General features: G+C 39.2%; 2 protein-coding genes across 4 annotated transcripts in view; both read right to left on the bottom strand.

Annotated features, from left to right (window-relative positions):
• LMTK2 (lemur tyrosine kinase 2) overlaps nt 1-19,698 on the bottom strand; it is a 58,504-nt gene that overhangs the window by 11,174 nt on the left and 27,632 nt on the right. The window contains exons 8-17 of one of the 3 annotated variants that reach the window (XM_053991579.1): nt 18,461-18,545; nt 17,707-17,828; nt 16,117-16,266; nt 12,954-15,864; nt 11,325-11,460; nt 10,660-10,908; nt 9,399-9,524; nt 5,330-5,489; nt 5,087-5,167; nt 4,050-4,126 (exon numbers count right to left, since the gene is read on the bottom strand). In XM_053991579.1, the coding sequence (XP_053847554.1) occupies nt 9,496-9,524; nt 10,660-10,908; nt 11,325-11,460; nt 12,954-15,864; nt 16,117-16,266; nt 17,707-17,828; nt 18,461-18,545 (3,682 nt within the window). In that variant the 3' untranslated portion in view covers nt 4,050-4,126; nt 5,087-5,167; nt 5,330-5,489; nt 9,399-9,495. Of the gene's footprint in view, nt 1-4,049; nt 4,127-5,086; nt 5,168-5,267; nt 5,490-9,398; nt 9,525-10,659; nt 10,909-11,324; nt 11,461-12,953; nt 15,865-16,116; nt 16,267-17,706; nt 17,829-18,460; nt 18,546-19,698 lie in introns of those variants that run through there. The other 2 variants (XM_053991580.1, XM_053991578.1) reach the window with 2 other exon arrangements.
• BHLHA15 (basic helix-loop-helix family member a15) lies at nt 1,491-2,319 on the bottom strand. The gene is made up of 2 exons (XM_053991584.1): nt 2,230-2,319; nt 1,491-2,129 (listed from the first exon to the last, which is right to left on the bottom strand). The coding sequence occupies exon 2, from the start codon at nt 2,091-2,093 to the stop codon at nt 1,593-1,595; it is 501 nt and encodes a 166-aa protein (XP_053847559.1). The 5' UTR covers nt 2,094-2,129; nt 2,230-2,319; the 3' UTR covers nt 1,491-1,592.

The following is a 19,698-nucleotide window of genomic DNA, read 5'->3' as shown; positions in this document are numbered from 1 at the left end:
GTAATGACAAGTTAAATCTCTAAGAGACTCTGCAATTCTTTCAGCCTTTGCATATGAGAAGGGCTTAATCACATTTATTTTAATGTGAAAACAGTTCAACTACTAAGAAAATTCTGGTTGACGCAGGATCCAAATGCTTTCTCCAGTAAGGCAACCACATGTATAAACTGTTGTGTTGTTCTACATCACAGCTATGGATTGCTGTGGTGGAGAAAGAGAATTGACATCACTTACCAGCCTGTGTGGGAAACCTCACCTTTCACTCTGAATTACATTGTCATCCCCTCAGCTGTCTGCAGCAAACTACAAACACATTCCAAACTGCACAGTGCAGCACAGTCCTCTTGTGATGGATCTGATAAATCCTTCCTCAGCCCCCATTCCTCCTTGAACAGCCCTCCTCTGCAGGAAAAGGACCAGGCCACAAACCAGTATCAATCCTAGTGATGGATGAGGTGCCAAATGTTTCCTGTGCCAGCAGAGCACAGAGCAGCAGCCTCCTGTTCCATGGGGCATGTGGGGAGGGGAGCTGTGACATGGGGGCTCCATGGGCACTTCCAACTGAGGCCACTCCAGCTTCAGGTGCCCCAGGTATGAGAATACAAGAGGAAATGAGAGTTCCTCAGTGACATAAAACTTTTTACCACAGAAGGGGATAGGAGGAGGGGAATAAAAGAGCCTATTTTCCTTTTTGAAAAGTTTCTGCTTCATTTATTGATTTATAGTATCAGAATCTAACACTAACCCAGAAAGAACCTGATCACATCACAGGCTTCATTAACAAGTAATTTAAACTGGCCAGAGCATTGTCTAACTTAAGACTATACTAAAGCATTTTTATCATTGTCTTGGCAAAAATAATTTGTCCCTTATTTATTATTTGTATTACAATGGCACCAAGACATCCACTAAAGAAAATCTCTGTGAAGCAAGATGCTCTGGAAACACAGATCAGAAGTGTCCTTACTCTAGAGAGCTTACAATCTAAGAAAGCTTTGCAGATGTTTGCATCAACAGAGGTTTTTATGTCTTGCAACGTTCAAGATTACCAGGGCAGATCCACAGAAGTTAAATATCAAGATAAATATTAAGATTTGGTGACCAGTTTCCCATATATGCCACTTCAGTCACCAAGTCAGTCAAATGCTGTCATCAATTTTAATCTTTTCTTTAGCACAGTAGATGAGTCATTGAAAGGGTAGTAAACAGAGCTACAGCCAAGATTCTCAACAAACTCCAAGGAACTCAAGTGACACTCACTCTACTCCAGGTAGGATAATTTTCAGAAGTTACTAAATCACTATTTTCAAGTCAACTCCAGTGTTACAGGATAGGTTTCCAGACCCTAGCACACTGCACAAACACATTCCCTATGCTCTGAAAAATTCTGAAGATTTAAGGTAATTTTTTAATGTGCCATGTAAACTATAGTCATAAGTGTTACCCGTTTGTCTTTTTAAGAAAAAAAAAAAGGAGACTGAAGGCAAAAATAATCTCTTTAAACCTCTAGGTAATGGCATGTATTATGATGTAAGAAGGAAAAACAATGACAGTAGTAGTTGGCAGTTGGTGTTTTGGCTGAAGTTATAAATCTATGTGGAATATTTCTGTAGATTTTCCTCATGCTCATCCTCCCCATGCTGCTGTTGATAATGCTGGTACAATTTGGATCCCCAGGCTCCCCCCATCCCTTCTACTGCTGGAAAGTGTCCATTGGACATATTGAGTATAATGGAGGTCAAGGATTTAATGTAGTTTTTGGCCAGTGTGAGAGTCTCTATTTTGGAAAGCTTGTTCTCGGCTCTCACGTGAGGGATCACCTCGCGCAAGGCCTGGAAGGCGTTGTTGAGCTTGTGCATCCTCTGCCTCTCGCGCTCATTGCTTTCCAGCCTCCTCAGCAGCCTGTCCTTACTGCTCCAAGCACGCTTGGCTCTGCCTGTGGGGATCTTGCTGCTCTCCTTGTTCCCCCCATTCCTCCTTTCTTTGTGTCGCAAACGTTTCACCAGTTCCTTTTTTCTCATTGCTGGCTCGTCGGAAAACGCTTCTTTATCAACAGTTTGCCTTTGTTTCTTTCCTTTGGTTTTAGTCTTCATGTTTTGTTGGATGGACTGGTACTAATTATCAATGTGCTGTAAAAACATAACACCAATATTCAGCTGGGAGGAGAGCTCGCAGAGGGAACAGAGGGCAAGTGAATGGAACCAGTGAAACAAAGATGCAGTGAATCACCTGCTGGTGAAAAACAGATGCCTCTACTTTCTTAGAAACAGGCCTCAAAGCAGAGAGGTTTTTCCTTTATCATTGTACGTAAGAGAAATTGGTCTCCAAGTCTATTCGGTCTTCTGTAGAAAAGTGAACCCCAACTCAAAAAATATGCAGAATACAACAGTCAGTGAGGTTTGGTAACACATTGCCTCTGATCTCTTATGCTGCTGTTGTCTCCCAGCTCCTCACTCCCCCATGTTATAATAAAGCCATGCACCACTTCCATGTACATGTGCTGGCTTAGGGGGGTATTAGACAGACCCTCAGGCTCTTACTTAAAGTAATTTCTCCTTGAACTCCTGGTAATTGGTTTTTGTAGGCACAGGTTTCCACTGTGAGAGGAGTCCACTAGAGGGAAACATGGTACATTCTCAGGGAGAAGCTCCAAGCCAGCCACGTGTTTTCAGCTGCAGCATTTCTGTGTTCTGGGCTAGTCCCCACCACACACACACACACAAAAAAAAAAAGCACTTCCCTCTTCCAACAACAATCCAATAATGCCAGGGCTTAACTGCAGTTACTGCCCCAGATCAACAGCAGCAGAGCAGGCTATATCCAAGTTACCCAAAAAGACACAGCAATGTTCCTTCCTCTGCATTAGGTAACAGCATTGATATTTTACAGCCTATGTTCTGTGCCCACACTACATCTGAAGACAGTAGCACCACAGCAACCCTGCCTCTAACACCAACAATCAGTGTTACTAAGAAACATTCTCAAAATATGTTTTTTCCACAGTTCATGTAGTCATAAAAAGAAAATACATTTTTATGCCAATACTATTGTGTAGGAGCAGTTTGAGAGTTGGTGAGCCAATAAAAAATGAAAGAAAAACAAGAACAAAAAACCTAGCCCCAGATGTGAGACTGTCCCAGTACAACCTCAGCCTTAGCTGGAGCAGGTGGTGGCTGTGTCTGGCAGGTCCTGGCTGTGCTGTGGTAAACACCTGACCCTGTCTCATTTCTCATTTCTTTAAAGCCATGTTCAGCTGCTGGGCTTGCACAGTGACTCAGTTTTCTGCCTGTGAGGACATCTTGGCCATCCCCAGGTTCCTTACTATCAAAGAGGCAACTTTACCAAACAGGACAGGAATTCACAAAGCAGCTGGGTTAAGGTAGCACCTGGTGATGACAGCTGAAAGACAGCACAAACCAGCTTGCATTGTGGGAGCCTAAAAAATGTTGGAGACACGCAGGTATCTTCAGAGAGAAAACAGGTCCAAAGGCAAGCACCAGGTTTGTTCTGGACCCTTGGTGTAACTCACTTGGCAGAAAAGGCACAGCTACAGTAGAGCACAGAGTGGGATCTTCCCTGCCCAAGCCCGAGAAGCACTCCTGGGGAGCACTGCTGTTTGGAAGAAAACAGTCCACAGGACTTGGTGAAGAGGGGGCTCATGGGGACAGCCAGGAGAGAAAGTAGGAAGAAGATCCAAGAGAAAGGAAGCTTCAGCAAACTACGAAAGCAAAGTAGTCTTCAAAACTGTAGGCTGGGCAAAAGCAAATGGGGTATAATGGGATAACAAGGTGCCTCGCTGGCAGGTTTGTTCTTAGACTGTCACTGCTGTAACCTAGAGAAGTAACCTTAGAGAGCCCCAGCTCAGCTGCTGGGAGTCCCAGGAAGGTGTTATCAGAGTGTGCAAGGAGCAAACAGATTGTGGGGATCAGGAGCAACAGACTGGAGTGGTCAAGAGAAACCAAAGAGAGCAGCCAAGCACCAACACATTTAACACCCTGTGCAGCCATCTACCAGGGCTGGCATCCCTCTTCTGTGACTTACCACTCCACCCGCTGCTGAGAAGGTGCCTGGGGCCCAAGGGGCAACGCGGCAGAGACCCAGGGGAAGCCAGGAACAGCAGCAAGGGCTGTGGGGGCAAGAGGGAGGGAACGCTGCGTGTCCTCTGAGCGAGGCAGGGTCTGTCAGCAGGAGCGTGCGAGGGGCCGAGGCCCTGCCCTGGCCCGAGGAGCCCCGGGCAGGCGCTGCCCGAGCCCGCAGGCGGAGGCAGCCGCAGGCAGGGCCGGCGCTGCCCCGGACACGTCGCTTTAGCGGCGGGGGCGGGCCCGGCGGGCGGGAGCTCCGGTCCCTCCGCGGGCGGGCACCCACACACCCCGCGAGGGGCCGGCCACGGCCACAGCCACAGCGCCCCGCTCACGGCTCCCGCCCCAGCTCGGGTGGTCACAGCGCTGGCGGTGACACAGGGGACGCGCACGGGAGGCAGCGCCCGGTGGGTGTCACTGACACTGAGCCGGGCACAGCTCTGTCACCACGGGAGGGGTCGGCCCAGTGCCTCCTTCACACGTGGAGTGCCCCTGGCTGCAGGAGGACAAAGTCTGCCTCAGCTCTGTTCCGCAACTTGTCACAGCACCCGTTGACACAGGCCCACAGACACAGCATTGCCATCTCTTTGAGAACTTGCTGATCATAAAGGTTGCAAGTTCTCAAATTCTTTGATAATAAGCTCTATATAAGGTGACCAATTTAGTGCCATGGGATCTTTTGCATCTGTTCTCATTAATGACCACCACCTTGGTCAAATTTCAGCCCAGTAGTTATATTTTACCTAATGAAGTTAAGTCATCTTGCTATCAGTTTCTCATTCCCAGGTCACAAGAGGTGCCAGCACTCAACAGCTGCCATGAGAGGTGGGGGCTTCCACAAGAGCCTCCATCACCACTGCCGGGGCTGCCCTGGGCCATGCACCCTCCCGGAGAGCAGGGAACACCAGCGCTCTCCTCCTGCCCCACCGAGCGCCCAGCCTGCACCAGCCACAGCGTCTCATCAAGGGAGCTCCCAGGACACACCACTCACTACTACATTTATTTACCTGGTGATTTTTGGTCCATTCAGCACATGCTCTTAAGATAGAAAAACCAAGCAACTCTTCTAGGAAGAAATTCTGTGAACACTGAGAAAGCATCATTAACTTGTTTTCTGAATTTATAAATTTCAAAATCCCCATTCTTCCTACAGATCTCTAATTCTATGACTGAAAGCAAAATTCAGTATTCAGTATTACACTGTTTCTGTTTTAATTATTGCTTCTCTACTGACTGTGTACACACTTTACCTGAAATTTTCACAAGGATGATGATACTGGAAGAATTTAAAGGTGACTACACTATTTAGCGAGGACTCATCTGCCGGGACTGTGGTTTTGAACTTTTGGAACTTTCTCAACCTCAGGAGACTAATAAATATATCTTACAGTAGAACTACACTGCTGGCATCTGTTTAAAAATGAACAAATAGACAAAGAGATTATAAATATATAACTGTATTTTATTTTTAATATTAAATATTTTTAAATTACAAGCAGTTTCTTGAATCACACTATGCATGATAATCAATATACAGTAGAAATTACAATTTAAAAATGTACACAATTTAAAGACATTTTGACCTGAAATTTCATTAACTATGATATATTGCCATAAACCTCATACCTGTATTAAATTACAATAGGAAAACCTCATACCTATGATTTTGTTACATAGTTTCTCATTTACAAATAGAATTGAACATTATATATACACACACATCAGTACCATTTATCATTTAAGTTACACCTACATCTGTGCAAGTTCAAACAATTTCATAAACAAAACTAACTGTAAGTCATATTCAAGTTTCTGAAAAACAGGCTGCTGGTATTACAAATACTTATTTTCAATAAGTTTATATGATGTTTGACTCTCCTCTAGATTTCTTCCCATTTTGTACCAAAACCATTAACATGTATGACTTAAAGCTGAAGTAATTTTTGAAGTAACTCCATTCTTATTTAAGGCTATTTCTTATAAGGCTAATGTACTTGAATTCCACCTTTCACCAACTCCCACACAAATAGCCAAGTCACTGACACCTCACAATGCTGACATTTTAGGATAGTGCTTAATCATAAAAAAAAAAAAATCTTTCTACCAACCAGCCACCTCATGAAAGATTGAGTATTACATACAAATCTGCTAAAAATACTGATAAAAAGAATGAGGCTTAAATGGCTTTCATTAGTGCATCAACAAGGATATGAAAAAACAGTTAAATCTGCTCATTTCCACAAAAATGGCAATTTCCACAAATGCAGTTATACACAGTGTATCTGCAGCTGGGGCATTTGGGAGAGTACAGGTGTTCCCACTGAAACTGGACACACTTGCTGCTCTCTTGGCTTCTCACTACAGATCCTAATGTTCAAATAAACTTCTTTAGGTGGGAAAAATCATATCTTTTAAATATCTTTAGTAGCCGAATTGCAACAATGCCTTCATTATTCAAACAATCCAGGTATTCTACTAGAGAAGGAATTAAGCTGTAACCAGTCCTCATAATAAACCATTGAAAATAGATACATGTACTTCTAAAATGGAGACCAGGCTTAAGTAGCTAGTGCAAGAAATTACATAGAGTGTAATGAATGATTTGGAACAAATCCCCTCATTATAATGTAACATGTTGGAATTACTGATTCATCTTCATTGTGCCACTTAACTGCCAGGCAGATATTTAAGTATTGCTAGTAGTTTGATCAGATCTTTAAGTATCATTTTTTACCCCAAAAGATAGTTTATATTATTGCAATCCAGTCTACTGGATTACTGAAATTAAAATTTATGTTTAAGTGATCTGAGTTAACTTTAAATATTTATTTCTCTTCATTGTACAGCTAAAAAGGACATTACCTTGCTTAGTATCATACACATCTCGTTTTGGAAAAAATGCTCCTTTGGCAATTCATTAGCAATGAGACCATTTGGACAAAGGAGTAAACTTTCACCTCCTGTGTAAGCTTTTCTTTAAACCCAGGTAAAGAATAAAAATCTTAGATTTCCATCAAGCAAAGGAAATTCCTGATGTGCAAGATAAACATCTAATTTTCCAGAATTACAAGGAACAAAATGCACAACCAAATTACAACATTCCAGACCATAAGCTTTTATTTAACCCAGAACTATTTTTTAAATAAAATGATTCAAAATTAAGGCTGAACTCCTGGTCTGACAAGTTTTTCACCATGTAGGGCAGACAAGCCCACATGTTCCCTGCAGACCATTATGGAGTTTCATTCTTACTATGGTGAAAATTTAAAGACAGATGAGGTACCCTAAATCTAGCTGTATCAAGGAGTTTAATGTTGGAATTATGGAGTTTCTAAGCAATAGTTTGTGCACAAGGTCTATTACCAACATTTAAAAATATTTTCAGTAGCGCACAGCTTCCTTAAACCCTCTACAGTATATACTGTAAGCCTGTATTAAGAACTACTTGACTTTGCCTTCTAAATAACGTTTTGGGAAAGGTCCATAGGAAAATTCAGTTCCTCACTTCATACTGAAGAACAGTTCTGACTAACTCTGAACCTGAGTGCCTCATCAGAAAAAAATATCTCAATTCATTGGCAACTTCAAACAACATGATAACTAAATTATTCCCTTTTCATCAGTATGGAAGCCATTCTGGTTTAAGGGCTAAATAATGTTGGGAAAAAAAAAACAGTTAACATATTCCTGTCATTTTTAAAACATACTTAAAAATCAAAATTAATGCAGAGGTATACAAAAAAAAAAGAAATCACACATCTGAAAATATCTAGTCCTCCCATCTCCATATGATGAAAATTCTCTGGTGACTGGATCTGGACACAGAGCACTTGGACCACCATTACCTCAAGCCCTGCCAAAACAGCCACTAAAATACAAAGTACTTCACATTTCAGTGCATTTGTATTTTAGTACAGGTAAACAAATACAAAGCCAGGTAAACTGTTTCTATCAGTGTTTCCTACAGATCTGAACTGCATAAGGCATCCCAAGAAGTCAGGGATTTGTTTCTCAACTGAACTCACTTTGGAGTAATAATTAAGGATATCTTTTTCCAAGCAGTTTAGAGGATTAAATCAGCTAAATGCATGGTAGAGCAGGAAGGTTAAGCCTCACACTGTCTTCCCTTCCCTACAGGCTTCAGAGCAAACCTATTGTACTGCAGCCTTTGTTCAGAATATATTTCAAGATGTACCATGGAGCTCTGCAGACATCTTAAAATGGATCTGGCTCTATAACGGGTGCAAAACTGGGCATTAACCATTAATCAAAATCTTAATTGTCATAACATCACCGAGAGGTAGATTTACCACAGGCCTCTGAATGGAGCCCAGATCTGCAGTCAGCAGAAGAGTGAGCTTCAAAATTCACAGAATGTACAACTGAAGGGCCAAGTGTACCCAAATCCAGTCTATTGAAATTAGTCTGTTTATAAGATTCATAAATTCCAGAGTTTTGTACAACCTATTTTTCCTCTTCTTTCTCCAAAAGGCAGAAATTGTAGTAAAAACTGGAAGGCTCTTAACTTTGATATAGTCAGATGCAATTACAGTTTAAGCAGTCAGTAGGATCATATGTAGGAATTAAGAGACATTATCTCTTTCATCTAAAAATTCCAGAGTATATCATATATTCTTTTCCAGTTTCCTATAAAACATGAACACTAACAACCATTCTATAACCATTATCAATTTAGAAATGGTACTGAATATAAGATTTCAGCAAGTCTAACATAATACTCAGAAGTTATGTACGTTTTACGAGTACCGTGCATAGCAAAAGGCTACAAAAAGGACAAATTAAACTGGATAACTGGGCCAATTCAACTTGTCTTATTTTCTTTGAAAGATTTAAGATTTGATTCTGTACATCATCAGGAAATAAAGGAAGAATAATCCATAGTGCAATTGTAATAAGCAAAGTAATATGTAGTGATATTTTTTGAATAAATATGGCTCACTACTGATCAACTATCATTCAAACAGTTCCATCAACACAGCCACCTGTTGCACAGGACAGGTATACACAATTCTACAACAGGTGTATGTTCAAATAGATAATGAACTACATGGAAAAATATAAAAAGAATATTATACAATCTCATACATAAACCAGACTGTAGTGTAATTGCTTTACTTGTTTAAGTTATCTGAAAAATACTTCAAGTACTTGAAAACAGCGGCAGAATCGTCTTTCAATGAAAAGCAAAATTGCACTGATTTAAAAATACATTACAAAGTTAAATACACATTCAAATTAATGTCCTGATTTAACATTGCTTTCAGTGTTTACTTCCATTTCTCAGTACTTCTTGGTTACCTGTGTTACTCCAGGAGGATCCAGAGTTTAGATAAAGAAGTTTCAAACACAAAGTCTATGTGTTTTATGTATGGAGTCCAAGCACGTTTAAATTGATTTAATCTTTCTCTCCATCTTCACTGCTTCCTATTAGTAGAGGAAAGGTCATAAGATACGGTGAGATTCTTTGGCAAAACCTCACTTCTCTGTAAGACTCTTGCTAGAACTTGGCATTCTGCTGTTTTGCCCTTCCAAGTTTTGGTTAATTTTTCCCTACACTTTCAACTACTGTAAACATTTGGTTCATTTATTCATAGACATCTGCTTCAATCACACAGTTCAATGTCACTTCTTAGGGCACATAAGGCAACACAGGATCTCCAAAATACTCTCTCTTATCTCTAAGTTACTAAGCAGCAAATATTATCTAATCAATAAGCACAATACAAGAACAATACAACTCTATATAGCACTGATTACATATTTATAGACATTGACCATAAGCAAGGCTCTGCAATCAGTAATATTTATTTTTAATAATGCAATGTGTTATCAAGATTAATAATATGCCAAACCTATTCAAGTGTGCTTATTTTTGCTTCTCTTAACCCTCAAAAACATATCAAAGGTTAAAAAGGCTTTTGGTTACTGACAAGAAGGCTTATTAATAAACACTGCTAGTACTCAATATTGCTCTGAATGGATTGTTTGGCTCTCCTAACAAAAGGTATCCTATTCACAGCTCTAGAAAACATGCTGCAATTCTCAAGAGAATGTCAAGAATGAACTGTCTAAAAAGCAATATGAAAAGAAAACTAAACTGTAAAATAAGCTTACACAGTAATAGCAGAAACATTATGTTCCTGGCATCCTCATCCTGTGCAATGAAAACACAATTGTGACTTAAGACAGTGCAATAATCAGAATTAATAACTGCCATAGTGTGGCAGGTGCAACAGCACTGCTGTAGGATTGCAGGATGTTCATTTATACAAATACAGCACTAGGGTTTTTAACACAAAAACTGAGAGCTTATCCTGTAAATGTTCCACAGGCTGTTTGACCACAATTTTGTACCCACTTGGATGCAATAATCTCAATCTTCATGGAAAACTATGTCTTAACTGAAACACAAGACCAGACATAAACTTTCATAGTGTTAAAAATGTACTTCTACATTTGGTATTTAAATAGAACAAGATTTGTTGTATCTGTTCCTTTATCTTTACATAACAATTTTAATTTGTATCTTTAAAGTAATTATTATAACTAAATCACTTACCTCCTTGCTCTATATCTGAATCTGTAAGATGTGTAAGAGAAAAGCTTGCCATGTTTGCAGGAGAGATGGAGAATCTGGAATAAGGGGATGAATGTGACCAGTTCTGATCAAGAGTCCGGGAAGGTGGAGGTGGAGAGAAGTACTTTGATGGCTGAAGGGGTAGTTTAGAACCAATGAGACTATTAGCTGCCTTGGATATAAAGGATGGCTCTGGAGAAGAGAAGTCATCATCCCACTCAAAACCCCCACCTTGGGGAGGGAAAAAAAAAAAAAAAAAAAGGGAAGAAAGAAGAAAAAAGCAGCATTACAGTAATGTCACATAAGGTCACCCAGAGTTGTACAAGCAGAGTGTAAGATTACATTAACCCCAAAGAAAACCTGGGCAAGGTCCTAGCCCAGGGAGTCTCACAAAGATTTGTCACCCAGTTTGGCTGCCTCTAAGGCAACCCTGGACACATCAATATATAAGCAACCAGTATCACATCCCAGCTCTGCTCCTCAGGAACAAGGGAATCTGAGCCCAGCTGCAGTGTGTGCTTAGGATGCAAAATTAAAGCCAACATGGTCCAGTGAATTTACAGATCACATATAGTTTAATGACTTCTCATAAAAGGCTCTGCATAAAACAGTCTCGGCCCCTGCTGTGTATAAATATATTCATGTACCTTCTTCATCTGTTGAGCTTTCTGAATTTGCAAATCTGTTTAAGTAACCAGGACTGGAAGATGGAACAGGAGAGCTGCCAGCACCTTCCCCGTTCACGTCTATCCCACGGCTTCCCAGCTCCTTCGTTGGTGTTTCCTAAGGCAAACAAAGTCACTTATTTAACTCTTTTTACACACCATGTCTCTGTGCCTTCAGATGCCAGCACCCACAAATACACTCCCCCATCCTGCCATCAAGTCAAATGTGGAATTAAAAGGTCTGTAAACTGTTACAACAACACAACTAGACTTTGAGTTACAGATTAGCACATGCAAGTACTTCTAAAGAAAGCTGCATCAAATCTATGCTAAAATGCACACAGGAAACGACTATTTAAATATTATTTACTATATAAAATTCATATTTGTAGCAACAAATACCTTCCAACTGAAAGCAGTTCCCATATCGGCTTAACAAGGGTAGGTTTTTTTTTTTCCTCTTTAATAAAGCCTTATCCCAACTTTTTTTTTTTTTTTAATCCCCTAATCATGTTCAGGATAAAGAGCCAGATTTTGTATAGCCGGTATTGGAAGTAGCCAACATTTTATCAGTTATTGAAAAAGTAAAGAGTTCAACAACTAAGAGCAGTTTAAACACAGCTGACTTTTTCCTTCCCCTCTGACAAAAGGATTACTATTCTATAGGCTGCCTAAACACAAATAAATCACCATCATAAGCAACATTTCCAAAGCTTGACAATGTGACTGTTCTTTTAAACTCACTGGACTAGTTTAGTTGCCATAATGCTAAAATACAATCCCCTCTGTATCCAGTTACAGAAGTTAAAAATTGATAAAGCTGATAGGGAAAACAAAAGTAGCCTTGAATTTTATAAGCAGATCACTGTGTCACTGAGCATGAATCCCACAGGATTAATAAAAATTAGCATTACCATCTAAATACTGTTCTCATCTTTGATTATGATCTTAGGTAAATTTACCTTAGTGCTAACTAACATAAGATTCAGAGTTAGGCTTCAGTCTGAGTTTTGGGACTTTTGTTTAATTATTGGCTTTTTTGCTTTCTTCCTTTCTTTTATAAAGCATCTAAAAGACTTCAAACTCATTAAACAGATAAGCTGCTTCTATAAAGTTACAACAATGTTCTGCCAAAATAAGTCTTGTCCATAGCAATGCTGTCTCGCATATTCAAATTAAATACATCTTATAAACAGCAGAAAAATACCACTAAAACCATGTTTCATTCAGCATATGCAGCCAAGGGGCCAAAAGCAAAGGAGACTCATGATTTGGAAACCAAAGCAAAATCCTCCTTCACTTCAAATTAGTGCAGCTATTCTACCAGCAGCACAAAACTGTACCTACCCAAGTCACAAAGTTCTTTTTTTCTTTATATATAAATATTATTCTTTTACATACATAAATTCTTCTATAGCCTTAATATATAAAAAAAAATAACCCACATCATGAACAAGCTGTAAGCCTGCCAAAACAAGAAAAGTACTTTTGTAACAAGGTTTTCCCAAATATTAAGCAATTTATTCAATTGCTCCTTGTTTAAAGAAAAACAACAAAATAAAAAAAGGCAAGCCAACAAAAATTTTACTTAGTAATTAAAAAGAAGGGTACCTGATCAAACAAATAGACTGTCACATCATCAAAGAACTTCACAGCCTTTTTCTCATCTTTCCAAAGTTCAGGCTGCCTTTCATTAAGAGGTTTTGGAAGTTTCAACAAGCTTCTCAAGTGTTTTCCATCATCTTTTTCAGTAACTATCTCAGGTACTTGATGAACAGTTTCATCTTCACTGTCAGAACTCAGACTATGCATATGAAAAGTCCTCATGTCATCCTCAGAATCACTGTTTTCATCTTCCTCATCTGCATCATCACCGTCTTCTAAATCAAGCATTCCAGACACGCTGAGTTTGCCGAGGTATTTTCCTTCAATATCTGGCTCTTTCAGCTTTTGTCCTTCCATGTGATAGAAGGACTTCTCACTGTTACTCAGATCTAAAGCCATGTTGTGCACAGGCTTTAAGTCTCTGTGTGAAAGGAGTTCTGAAGTGTTAGTGCCAACACAAGAGACACTTTTATGGGAAGTCTCAGATAGTTTTATTTCATCCCTCAGGTTACCATCCATCATTATTTCCAGGGAAGTCAGAGTTGCCTCAGCCCACTCATCAGGACACCCCTGCATCCTTTCATCCATCTCCTGAATCTCTAAATTGTGGTTTAGTTCCAGTTTTGAGTTTTGATTATCATCATCCTGGTAATTCCTCACATCACACGTTTGCTGTCTCTCTTCAAAACCACAAACCTCTTCAGTGTGATTCTCTCCACTGTTGGAGGAAACAATACACACAGTCTCTCTGGACAGATTTACAGACTCTTCTGGTTTTTTATCTGGCTCAGAATCATTATCAGAGAAATAGGCTGAGTCTCTGTAAGAGTTTTGATTTCCACTCAGGAAAACCACTGGGGTTATTTCAAAATTGCTGTTCACTGCATCCAAACAAGCTGCTGCTTCTGACACAATGATAACTGGATTAGAAGGCAAAGCACTGACACTGTTCTCACTCACACACAGAGCAGTATCCACATTGGAAGTGTCCTCAACAGGGACATGGGAAGTCCATTCTGGAGATTCCAGGTTTTCTGTTTCATAGCCACTGTCAGCAGGTTTATCTGGTGGCAAAAGTTTCTGAGGACTTTGAGCCTGTAAAGATTCTAAAACCTCATTTACATCTAAAGAATCCAAAGAATCAGGTGTCTCTAAAGCTTGTTCTACAGCTTGTATAGGAGACGGGCTGTCTTCCAAAAGACTATCCTGACTGGTACAATCTGAAGCAGCAACAGAAATTGAGGTCACCTCTTCTGGAACATCCTTACAATTCTCAAAATGATTTGATGTTTCTTGTATTTCCTCCAATAAACATTCATTTTTTTTAAATACGGGAGAACTATCTTGCAAGTTTCTTTTCCTGTCTTCCTGATCACTACATTTTTCTTTGTTAAAAGTTATTTCATCAGACTTGAAAAGCATTCCCTGTTTCATCTGTGCATCACACTCATCTGTTTCAATAGCAACACTGTAATATGGACTGTTTCCAACATTATTATTTTTGGCATTATAAGATAGCTCTTCCTGACAGAGAACATCGGTGTTACAGGACATGACTTCATTCACTTCCACTTTTAGAAATCTCCCCTCATCCTTCAAAATAGGAAGATTTGCACAGTTATCAGATGAATTATGTGCTGTGGGTGGACTAGAAGATGCCTGCATTTCTAGAGGAGTCTGAGACTGGGAACTGGGATCTTTATTCATTGTCACTGGGTTAAAATTTTCATCTTTCACTGTTCTAAGACTTTCATGTATTAAAGAAAAGACCTGTGCATTTTCAGCCAGCTCAGGCTCAGGCTCTACAGAGTTTCTTTTTGAGGTTTCTAATATACTTTTTAGAACATCATCTGAGTTTGGCCCAAAATCACTGCTGGCTTTTTTAGGCAATAAACCTGTTAATAAGTTTTTCTCTTGAAGAAATAAGAAGTTATCAGAAAGTTCTTCTAAAGTTACCAATTCTGACTGGTTAGAGATATTTTCACATAAGGAAACAGTTTCATTTTCAGAAGCATGATTAGAATGCTCCTTCTCAGAACAGCCTACTGCCTTTCTAGCATCTGTGTTTGAGTTCAAAACAGCTGGTTTAAAGTCTTTAGGAGAATCATTTGTTTCAGCAAACCCAAGTATTTTTCTATTTGTCAATTCTTCTGATCTATCAATGTCATTAAATATACTCTGGAAAGGACTTTCTGGACTATTGGTAGCAGTCAAAAATTCCTCTTTAGGATCTGTATTATAGTGGAAGAAGTCCCCATCAGTACTAGATTCTTCAACATCAAGATCCCTGAGAACCGTGAAATGAGAACTTTTTTCTTGTACAGCTTCTTGATGATCAACTTCTGTTGTTAATACAACTGACTGGTTATCAAAATTCATGCTGCAGCCACTTCCTTTTTCCTCTAACTGGATATAGTAGTCATTTCCAACAGAAAGTTTGTGTGCATCAAACACAGGTAACACCCCAGGGACAGCAAGTGATGCCTCTTGACCACTTCCATCCTGTGCTCCTGGTCCTTGCTCTGAAAGTGACCTCTCAAAAACCTCCACTGGATAGAAAATGCTTGTGTAGTTCATGGCTTCATCAGGATTCACATGACCACATTCATCAAAGTGATCGTGTTTAGCTGCCTCCCAGATGTATTCAAAGCTCAGACCATGGCTTGTTTCAGTTACAGTCAGAACCTCCTCCAGCTCGTGGCCAAGTCTATCTCCTGTGAAGTGATCCAAGATTGGGAATGCAGAATTACTTGCTTCTCTATTTGAGGTGTTTGGTTTCAGAGCATTCCACTGCTGTTCAAAATCAATCTCTGAGTCCCTTTGGCTTTGCATGCGGAGGTAAGTTAAAAGTCTGTGCACTTCTTCTGCCGTCGGTCTCTTTTCTGGAGGCAGCCAACAGAACTGCAGAACTTCATACCTATACAAATAAAAACATTTTCAATAGGTTTCACACTGAAAAGGAATTTATAGAATTCAGGTACCTAACATGCCTCAGAGTACCAGCATCACTGGCAGGAACTTCCATCTCTAGCAAGTCCTTTTACTCCCTTTATCTAGGGTTTGTTTGCTGAGTTCCCATGTAGCAATTTCAATGTGTTTAAGAGAACTGAGTCATTTCAGAAACTTCTTCAGCAGCTTTAAGAATAAATAGAAACACTTAAAAGTTTACCATCTATCAGAGTATGGCAGCTCCAGACGTGGCTTGAAGGGTTTAACCTGCTTCTCCTTGATGACATGGGTTAGGACTTCCCTGTCAGAGAAGTCTGAGTAAGGCCGAGCACCATTCTCAAACAGCTCCCACAGCGTGACACCCAGGGACCTGCAAAAGAGCAGCACATGACTGGGCACTCTCAGAACTATTTTAGAGTGGCTTTTCTAAGAAAGGATATGCAAAGCATAACTGGCAAGAAGAAATAAATACTAGTCCCCATTGTCTCTAGAGTAACTTCAGAACTTAATTCATTTTGACAGAATGCTAAAAGCCTGAAGAATAAAGTTGCTTGAAGGCAACAACAATGAAGACAACAAAATATAGAAGGTCTCAAATTATTTGATCATGGAAAACCCCCACATATAATAAAATATTATCTTTGCAACAATTAAAAAAATATTGTTATTTTTTACTATGGTGTATAGAAATGAGATTAAAAAACCTTACAGTTAGTCCAATAGAAGAGAAAAAGCTTTCATGAGAAATTGCAGTTATAGGTCAAACTGCTAGAAAACTCATCTTTCTTCCAGAGTTCATAGAATTCTTTATTGTCAAGCTGCAGTGGTCAAAAGCTGCCTCTGCTCAGTGCTGCATCTCTACTGTATCCAACACTAATCACATTTGCACTGATTACAGTCAATGCTAAGCTTTGGGGAATCTTTCTGTGCTCAAAATGCAAAGTACCTTACTCTGCATGTAGAATAATTTAGATTGGAAGGGATGTCTGGAATCATCCAGTTCAAACCTGTTCAAAGCAGCTCTGCATAAGAGGCACTAAAATAACAAGCTGGAAACATTTAGACCCTGGCTGCTTGCAGTCTAGATGAACAGTATGAGCTGAGGAAGCATCCTTGGAGGATGGAAGCAAATTCGTTTTTACATAATTTCTATATACCCCACTTGCTTTCTGCAACCTTACTTTTAAAACACCAAACAAACCCTAGTTTATTATTTAATATCCTTCAAATATAAAGCAGGAATTAACTACAATGTTTTCAGAAATGTTAGCCTAATCCACAGTTTATATTCTCCAAATTTCTTGGGGCTTGAGAACTGAAGTAGAACTTGGCTATTTCAAAAATGTTCATCCTCAAGAGTTCACCAGCCATTGTCTATCAGGTCTTTGGCAGCAGAAACCATCAGTTAATTGCTGCTCTCAAATGCTGCAGCAGGAACACAACATTTTAATTAAAATGCCACTGTTCTACCAATTGAACTTCATCGGGCTCTAGTGGGATCATCTGTTTATGTCACTCAGAGATACTTATTCTTGGAAAAATCATTTACCATTTCTTTTCTTTATAAACATCTGAAGGTATTTTTATTAATATAAACACCTATTCCACTAAACATTTTTGCTTGCTCCAACTTTCTCTCAACAGATTTCTAAGCATCTTTCCAAAGCAGGATATAGTTTCAGGTTTACAGTGATTAACCCACTGTACATCTGATGCATCAGCTAATTTAAATATTATTTACTCCTTCATGTAACATTTGAAAATATGTTCACAGATCTCTCATTGAAATTTCTTAAAGCCTTCTACATACCATATGTTACTGTATTTATTTTGCTCTGCTGATAACAGTCTGTCTTGAAAACTTGTTACTAACTCAGGTGCAGTCCATCGTAGAGGAACAAGTTTCTTCTCATCTGTCTCAATATAATCTTCCTAAATTATTGAGCAAAATGAAGAAAAAACTCATAAAAATGCTGAACATACATTAGATCAACTTCCAACAGTGACAGTCCTTTCCTTAATATGTTTTTCTGTGATGCCTATGTAAAAAATTAGAATTAAAAAAAAATAATCCTATTTTCCCCAAGTAGCAGAGAATACTGCTATAGAGGAAAGTCATTCACTGGTCACTGCACAGCAGAAAATAGAATGCCAATTTCTTGTTTAAGGTTTGGTACTTACAAAATGTTTTAAATAATGTCCTTAATTTTTCACTTTCCTGATATAGTTTAATATTTTGTGTATTTTCATTAAAAAATTCAAACTTTTCTTTCAAATGTCCTTAAAACAAATCAAAATTAGTTTGTTCATATTGTAGGAGCACTGTAAATAGGACCAAAAAAGGGTAGATTTAACAGAAGATTCCAGAAACAAACTCTACTCATCTCTAGAAAGGTAGCTATTCTAGTACATGAACTTGCTACAGTTATTTGCCAGTAATACTTTGAAAGTTCATTATTCAAATAAATGACAATCTAGTATCAGTTCACAACTGTCAAGCATGCTTGCTGTAACCTTGGCCCCTGAATCCTTTAAAAAAGTGGTCCATGACAAGATTAACTTACCTTATACCTACTGAATCCTATACCATAATCTCCTACTTTGACATTTAAATCGGATGTAAGGAAGCAATTCCGTAAGGCCAAGTCACTGCAAATGCAAACAAATAAACAGTGAGACAAACCAGGAGGTCTTCAAAGCAAATTCAGACAAATGGGTTAACAGAAAGTACAATTTTTAGAACAGTCAGGTCACAGATTGAAGTATCAAATGAAAAACCAAGAAAACTATTTTCTAAAAACTTAGAATCTAAAAGTCAAGGACTTATGCAGAGTTACAGTTGCAAGTAACAGGAGCAGATCAGTAACACAAAACAGTGCTAAGGACTCAGCATCCACTCTAGATACACTTCAGCAATCCTCTGTGCATGAGCTGTAGGCTGATCCCAAAGACCTAAATCCTGCTGAAGGCTGAGGCAAGCTGGGTGCAAGGAAGGCGTGCTCCTGGAGCTCCTGCAGCTCCCTTCCTGATCCTCTTCTGAGGAAAGTAAACCAGTCCATGCACTCTGAAAAACCAACTCATATGCAATGCAAACCCAAACACAGGAACTGGGGAAAGTAATTTCTAAAATGCAACAGTGATCTAAACCAAACATTAAGACAGTTTTTTGTTGCTTATATTTTTTATTAAGTTTTAGAACCTACACATGCCAACAATTGATTCCATATCTCACTAGAATACTGTGGCCACTACAGTTCTATACAAACAGTCATCACTCCCAGAAAAAAACAAACACTGATAGGGTTTCTCCTTAGAGAGGACTTATTGGACAAGATTCTTTTATGGCAAGAGGCTGTGATTTCCCTTGGGCAGTCCCACTGCTTCAAAGGAGAATCAGTTTAGAGCCACAGAGCCCAGCAGAATCTGCATTCTGGAATCCAAAGAAAACTAAACACAGCAACAAGGCAATCACATTTAAAGGTTTCATACAAAAACCCTGGACTATTATGCTGTCCTGTATAAAGAAGTTCAAGCTGCAGTCACTTCTCTAGAGCAGTGGTGTAACTCTTAAGCATTCAAACTACACACAGCATTTACATGCAGTTCATTTCATTCTGCTCACAATCCTCTCCTGGAGATTAAGTAGGCTGTTCACATGCTACAGTGATGTCACCCCTCTTCACACCTATCACTACATGGCTTGCATTTTAACTGTCAATTCAGCAATTCTGATTAAATAATAATTACAATATCATACTGAGCAACCAGTAATATCTTACATCTACAGTTAAGTTCATTAAGT

This window comes from Vidua macroura, chromosome 16 (genome assembly GCF_024509145.1).
Source record: "Vidua macroura isolate BioBank_ID:100142 chromosome 16, ASM2450914v1, whole genome shotgun sequence".
Classification (NCBI taxonomy): Eukaryota; Metazoa; Chordata; class Aves; order Passeriformes; family Viduidae; genus Vidua; species Vidua macroura.
Note: the sequence above shows the minus strand (reverse complement) of the source record. Positions and strands in the feature narration are given on the sequence as shown.